The 7570-nt window shown below is 29.9% G+C and overlaps 1 protein-coding gene across 1 annotated transcript; it reads left to right on the top strand.

The window, feature by feature from the left end:
* Positions 1-1597, top strand: LOC114196214 (protein MKS1). Its single transcript, XM_028086779.1, has one exon. The coding sequence runs from the start codon at positions 363-365 to the stop codon at positions 1158-1160; it is 798 nt and encodes a 265-aa protein (XP_027942580.1). The 5' UTR covers positions 1-362; the 3' UTR covers positions 1161-1597.
* Positions 1598-7570: the final 5973 nt, after the last annotated feature.

Raw genomic sequence — 7570 nt, 5'->3', positions numbered from 1 at the left:
ATTGAATGATAGGAAATAGAAACCACACAGAGCGTTACATGGGCCAGTGTCAAGTTGTCAACACTGATCCACTTGCGTTCGAACTCTCTCACACACACCTCTCCAACCACGTCATCACATCCTACAATGACATGCCAAAGGAAGAAGAGACCTTTTCCAACTCTCCCCAGACGCGTTCAGACAACCACAATCTCACGAAACCGGCCGTAGCTCTGAAAAAACCCTTAAAAATTACCTCACAACAAGCCAAACTTTACCAATAACCTGTAATCTCTCATTAAAATAATCCCTCTTCACCATTGACCAGATCTCTTTATATGTGCCCTTATATTCCATCCCCAGATTAAAATCACAACACAACTATGCTTCACCACTCCTCAACAACATTCTCACCACTCACACCTTTCCCCTCCTCTCACAACAACATGGATCAATTCTCACACATTCCCACGGAAAGATCGCCCAGGAGAGAACTGCAACTCCAAGGTCCACGCCCCACACCGCTCAGAATAAACAAAGACTCTCATAAAATCAAGAAACCACCCTTGCCACCACAACCTTCACACCCCCAACCACCACCGCGCCAACCCATAATAATCTACACGGTTTCCCCCAAGGTTATCCACACCACACCAAGTGACTTCATGAACCTCGTTCAACGCCTCACCGGCTCCACTTCTTCCTCCTCCAACTCCAACTCCAACTCCGACCCGCTTCCCGGCATCATTAACAACGACCCTTTTAACAGCGGCGGCGGAATGGTGTCACCGGCGGCGCGTTACGCCACCGTGGAGAAGGCCTTGTCGCCTATGGGGAAGAAATCGGTGATGGGTCACGGGGATATGAATATCATAAACGCTGTGGAAGGGATAGAGATTATGGGTGATGGGGTAGTGGAGAGATCGCAACAAAACATGTTTCAAGGGATTTTGTCTCCGGGGCCGGCTTCACTCTCTCCCATTCCTTCAAATTTTTTCTCTCCTCCGTCTTCGGATCCATCCATGGTTAGCTTCCTTCACGATTTGAGTCCCGTGTTTCAAAGTGGAAGAAATTTTACGGAGGGAGCTGCTGCGTTCGTCTTGCCAAGCCCTTCTTCAAACTTCAGCTTTGTTTCACCTCATACACCTTCCATAGACCTGTTCAACTATTTCTTAGATTAGTTAGGAACTTCTTCTTATTGTTGAATTTAGTGTTCGATTTCGTTCATACAGAAGACCGGATCAAATCCAAACCGAGATCGATAGGGATTGGTTTGTGGAGTTATTGTGTAGTTCGAAAAGAGGGGGCAAAGTTGAATTTTGTTGCTCTCTCGGTCACTACATAGCTGCAACAATTTGGAAACTTCTTTGTTGGATTTCTTTTTCCTTTTTCTTTTGAGCAGTTTCTGCTCCAATTTCTTATGACCTACGCCGTTGACATCATTCTTTGGCATGTACTGTACATTGCGTTTAGTTTAGTTTGCTGATGTATGTCGGCACTAAATATATTCAATCCCATTATTCTTTGTATGATCAGAATCACATGGATGCTACTCTGGCAACCTTTGATCATTGAAACTTTGAAAGCATCTACTGTATTTCTATGGAGGTGATGACAATCTACCATACTTTTTCTTTTTTTTTAAACTTATATTTAAATTCAGTATTCTGATGCAGTAGTTAATATTAATGGCCGGCGTAATTAGGTGCGTCATTAATACGTGTTCTGCAATATTAATTGGGTTTGAAAGAGTAGTGTGTGGAGAGGTGTTACTGTGTTAACTCCTAAAAACTAAAACTATACTCTAACAACAAAAATACATGTCTGTTACTTTTTTTAATTTTTCTACTGATTCTCATTTGATATAGGTAGGAAAATTAATCTCTTTAGGTGTATAATCAAATGCTAGAACAATGTCTTCTTTTAAAAGAAAAATAAAAGTATACCCGTAAATTCCATTAGGAGATCCAAGACTATATATGCTTAAATAATTCGAAATACTCAACACAAAGTAAACCAAAATTAAAATCTCGGAAAAGCAAAAAAATATTCTTTAAAACAAGATAAATATGAAAGTGGTCATTATTGAATTTGTCCATCTAGGTCAAAACGTTGTTTAATAGAAATGGAACTAATAGTATATTTATCTCATAGGTCTATGTATTATATATATAATAGTGATGAAGGTCTATGATAAAACTTCCATTATTGGGCATCAAGATTTTATAGTAGGATTCCTTATATATGTTTATTTTTAGTCAGAAAAAAACAATGTTTATATTAACATTTGACCTGCTTATAAAATAAAGGTTGTATTATACAGTGGGAGCAAACTTTATAATTAAACAGTTAATAATTACTATATATGAAATATTCTTTCAGTGGTATATGTGTTTATAAAGAAATCTTATGTGGTTCCTTGAATCATTAATCTCAAATCCCAAACATTTAAATAATTGATAAGTTTTATCAATGTGGAATTAATACCGTTGAAATAAACTATTACTTGTCTATATTTTAATTAAAGAGATGTTATTGCTAGATAAAAAGACAACGACAAAGTAATCCGAATGATAGAGGTTACGTCTTACATATAAGTCTACTAAAAATAATTAAATGACCAATCTATAATAAATTCCAAATAATAGATTTTTCAAATTTAAAAACATCCCTTAAAAATAGTATTCATAAGATTCAAGTCATCAATAAATGGTATTGAATTTCTTTTATTTCATATAATAAAAAACATGATTTAATTGGCCATATGATCGGAAGCGTTTAAAACTTGGTTTCTGAAGGTTTAAAAGAGAATAAAATCAAATTCTATTTCTAATTATTATCTCTAATATAACGACTTTTCATAATAGAAATGGTAGATTAGCATAAATTTACCATCTTAATAAGAAGCCCCAGTATCTTATAACTTTGTCTCTTCGGACTTAAAGTCTGAACAGGAAGAAAGTAATTTATATAATTTTAGTCCAGTTGCCCTAACAGCTTACTTTTCATCTCACTTTACATTGATTTTTAAAATATATATTAGGTAATACATATTTTTCATACTTCTACTTGCGAACTTATTACGAAACTTCCTCCTTCTCTTGAAAAAAATAAAATAAAATAAAACGAGTAATTCTCCTACTTAATTTTCATTCTCACGAACAGAACCAAACGAAGTGCATAATTCTCTTTCGTCTCATTTAAACAACATACAAATGATCAATTAACAAATAAATAAGGTACTGAATATGAAAATGAAAAAGAAAAAATGAATATCTTAGATAAGAAAACAAGAACGTTGCTATTAATCCTCATGCATTTCATGCAGTGCAGGAGCCCCTTAAACTGTTACACAGAGTTGTTACACATCCCTTAGGATTCATACACGATCCCTTTAATCAATCATGTAGACTTATATATAGACATTAAAATGGAAACTTTAATTACTAATCATTTAACATGCATATGCAGAAGAGTTTTCAGCCATTGAAGTTGAACTGTTCTAATTCTGGCTATAACTCTCTCGACATGTGGTGTTGAAATATCCTCAACAACAACAACCTTTCTTCTAGAGTAGTTAATTTTCAAAGAGTAGTTTCACTTTCACACACACATTGGACTGGTTTCTACAATCAGAGTTTACAACGGAAAAAATGGAGTTATCTTTAGTACTCGACTTCTAGAAATACAAATAGAGGAACATTTTCAAGCAGGAAAAAAAACATACGTTCCTTCTTCCATACTAGACGCATATTCATGCACTATCAACATTTGGAACCGCAAAGTCAAAAGTTTAACACAAAACTCAACCAAAATTTGTTGATATCTGTGTATTTTATAATTATTTGACAGCAAGATATGGGAGCAGTTAGAGATAAAAAAACATGTTATATTATCAGTACGTAAATAAACCCTAGTCATCAAAGATGAAATATGCATTATAATAATAACTAGTGCTTGAGAAAGAGAAAATAATGGAATACAGATGTAGGATTTTGGTTGGCATCGGTTAGAAACTGGCTGGATCAGTGTGTGACTAGTTACATACATACATACATATATATATATATATATATATATATATATATATATATATATATATATAATTTAAACATAGTTAGAGTGTAAGACACTTTAGTTCAAATATAAATTATTATATAGTAAACTATTGATCTTTATAATATTTATTTAAATTATATTATTATTATGGGATATTTTTTAATTAATTATTAGTTGATACTATGTGGATTCATAAATTAAACTATATTTTTTTTATTTACTTTACGTGATAAACTCTAATTTAGCATGTGCAATCATGTATAGATCATCTAAATAAAAAGTTAGTTACTACAAGGTTGTTGAAAAGATAATGGTATTTAAAAATGGATATAACGATATATGATTGGTTAAGTTACTGTGTGTTGATCTCACATTTATCTATTTATAGTATCTTAATAAATTTAGACACTTTGAATAGGAAAGAAATAATGTGTTGCATGTGGATGGATATTGTATGAAAAAAAGAATTATCTTCAAAAAGGAAAGTACGAAAATTGAGGAAATCTTCATAACCCAACCCAACATAAGGTTTGAGTCTAGGTAACAGACAGAGTTAAAAATAGTTTTGTTTTTTATCCAATCATATGTCTAAAATCCACATGGGATAAATATGATGATATAGGGTTACAAAACATGTATAATGGATAACAAAATATGATAAGGGACAGCTGCACTTAATGAAACTGTGGAGTCTATATAAAAATATTGTTCGAATTAGTGATTATAACTTCAATTGGAAACTTAAATTTATCGATAGATTTCATATTTGAATTTTTTAATAAATATTTTTGTTGATAACTTATTATAATTATTATTGATACTAAAGGTTATTATAATTGTTCATCCATAAGTTACGACTTTTATTATCGATGAATATTTTTTTATTACCTTGTCATTATATTTAATGACGGTTTCATTTCGTCAATACTTTAGATTGCAAATTTTCCAATCTAATTTGATGTAGTTTTTATCTTTTTGGCTTAAATACCTTTTTGTCTTGATTTTCGTAGTATTTGTTGCGGATGGTCCTCATAATGTTCCGTTAATAATTTAAACGGCATTACAGAAAATGACCAAATAAATCACAAATTGTAAAAATGAGGATGATTTTAAACATTCGGTAAAAATGAGGACCATTTTAAACATTTTGTCAAAATGAGGACCATCCGCAACAAACACTACGAAAATGAGGACCAAAAAGATATTTAAGCCTATCTTTTTTTAAACAAGATGAGTTAAAAGAAAAAGAGAAGAAGAGTGTGTTACGTGTACTGGTACATGTGTAATAATAAATTGAAAATAAATTGAACAATACTCCGTTAATAATTTAAATGGCATTACAGAAAATGACCAAATAAATCACAAATTGTAAAAATGAGGATGATTTTAAACATTCGGTACAAATGAGAACCATTTTAAACATTTTGTCAAAATGAGGACCATCCACAACAAACACTACGAAAATGAGGATCAAAAAGGTATTTAAGCCTATCTTTTTTTAGAGGAGATGAGTTAAAAGAAAAAGAGAAGAAGAAAATGAAGGTATGAATGACACGGTGACACGGGGTAATGTTGTTAACCTGCACGTGGAAGACACCTATGAAAATGACAATGATTATCAGAATTAGAGAATATGGTGAATAAAGAAAAAGATAAAAGACTTGATGACGAATAAGAGAAAGATGAAAGATCTTATGACAAATAAGAGAAAGATGAGACCCAAATCATAAAAATAATCTAAAGGTGGCGGCATAATAAAAATTAAAAGGAAAAAGATGAACTAATAAAGAAAAAAGAAAAGAAAGAAAATGAGGAAGAAGAAGATTTATTCGTGTATTATTAACAATTACTTTATCAAGAATTTATGTTTGTTGATGGTTCATTGATGAGCATAAATTATTGATATTTTTTTTTTATTATTGACAAATTGTGTCTATCTATGGTATGTGATTTAATGTATAGTTTTAATTAGAATAAATAATTTGAGCCCAATTTCATAGCTGATTTTGCAATACCACTCACTACCTATACATATAAGGCCTGCTGGGTTAGTAATTTGTAATTGTGTGTAATTGTGATGCAATTGTGACGCTGGAGTTAGAATATTCAAGTACTCTGTTTATAATTAATAAAAAAGTAATGGTTTATCAATTTTATTATTATAATTTCTTTTAGTAAACTGTTTCATGTAAGTAATTTTTAAACAATTTAATTATAACTCAAATGAACACAAAAATCCGTTAATAAAAACGAAAATTCATCAATAAATTATCACAGTACATATTTGTTAGTTTTTTATGAAATAAGTTCTACTGATTTTTAATCGATAAGAAGTAAAACCATCACATAAAATGTTTGAGATGTTGTTAGTATTGAATTTTCACCTAATTGGGCAAGAAAATAAAAATTCTCATATTTTTTTGTTTTGGTTTAGTCCTCTCTTTTTCTTTTTTACTTTTTCTTTATTACCAAATAGGCTGATGTTTTTCCTTCTATTCGAACTTATGGACTTTTCTTCATTTACACAAACCTTAACTGCCCCTTGTTTAGTGTAAGAACAAAATTTTCGTTTATAAAATAGAAATTCACATTCTTTTAATGTTTTTAAATTACTATTTTGAAATTTTTCTTTAAATTAATTAAGGAATAAGAAAAGTTGTATTTGTTCTGGAAGTTTTTTTTAGAGAAGCAACAAACTTGTTAAAATTTTAATGTCTTTTATCACATTTTCAATATCAGTTTAATGTCATACGAATTTAATTTCAGCTTTAGAAGTTTTCATTTCTTTTCAAATGGATTTCATGTAAAATTCACACAAAATAATAATATATTAAAAAAAACAACTAACTCGATCCAAAACCATACAAATCAAACTAATCCTAGGGATTGAAAAACATTTCTAACTGTGGGTATGTTTCGTAACGAATAATTGATATATGTGAGTATTTATTACATACGGTAATGTATATTTTAATATTTATTTATAAATTGGTTGAATGCGGAAGTATTATACTATTTGTATATATGTTATTAATAAAAAATTAAAATTAAAATTAAAATTAAAATTTAATTTATAATTTTTTTTTAATTTTTTTAATTTATAAAGTATTTTTTAAATATTTGTAAATATTCACGTGTATTTGCCAATTTTAAAATATTTATAAATATTTTTTAAATAAATATTTGACGAATAAATGAAGGTAATGGGTGAATTTTTTTGACAGGGTCCTTATCCAATCCATCAACTCAATCCAAATAAAAGAAGACAATATCCAATCTAAACAATAATAAATTAAGGAAACTCTTTCTTAAGGTTAGAATAAATATTCAAATCATGATATAATACTAAAACAGCAAGACAAAAACTCCTATTTGTTTTATGAAAGATAAAATCCTCGTTAAAAAAAAATACAAAAATAATATATCCAATTTAAATATTATTATAGATAATAGAAAAAATGAGATTCTAAAACATAATTAATAACATTATTTTTATTGAATATTGACGTATTCCATTAGCAACAAATTTCAT

Source organism: Vigna unguiculata, chromosome 9 (genome assembly GCF_004118075.2).
Source record: "Vigna unguiculata cultivar IT97K-499-35 chromosome 9, ASM411807v1, whole genome shotgun sequence".
In the NCBI taxonomy this organism is placed as follows: domain Eukaryota; kingdom Viridiplantae; phylum Streptophyta; class Magnoliopsida; order Fabales; family Fabaceae; genus Vigna; species Vigna unguiculata.
This window is presented reverse-complemented; position numbering and strand designations above follow the sequence as displayed.

What these genes read in the sequence shown, in the direction of transcription:
- LOC114196214 (XM_028086779.1), top strand. Translation starts at nt 363, where the DNA reads ATGCTTCACCACTCCTCAACAACATTCTCACCACTCACACCTTTCCCC.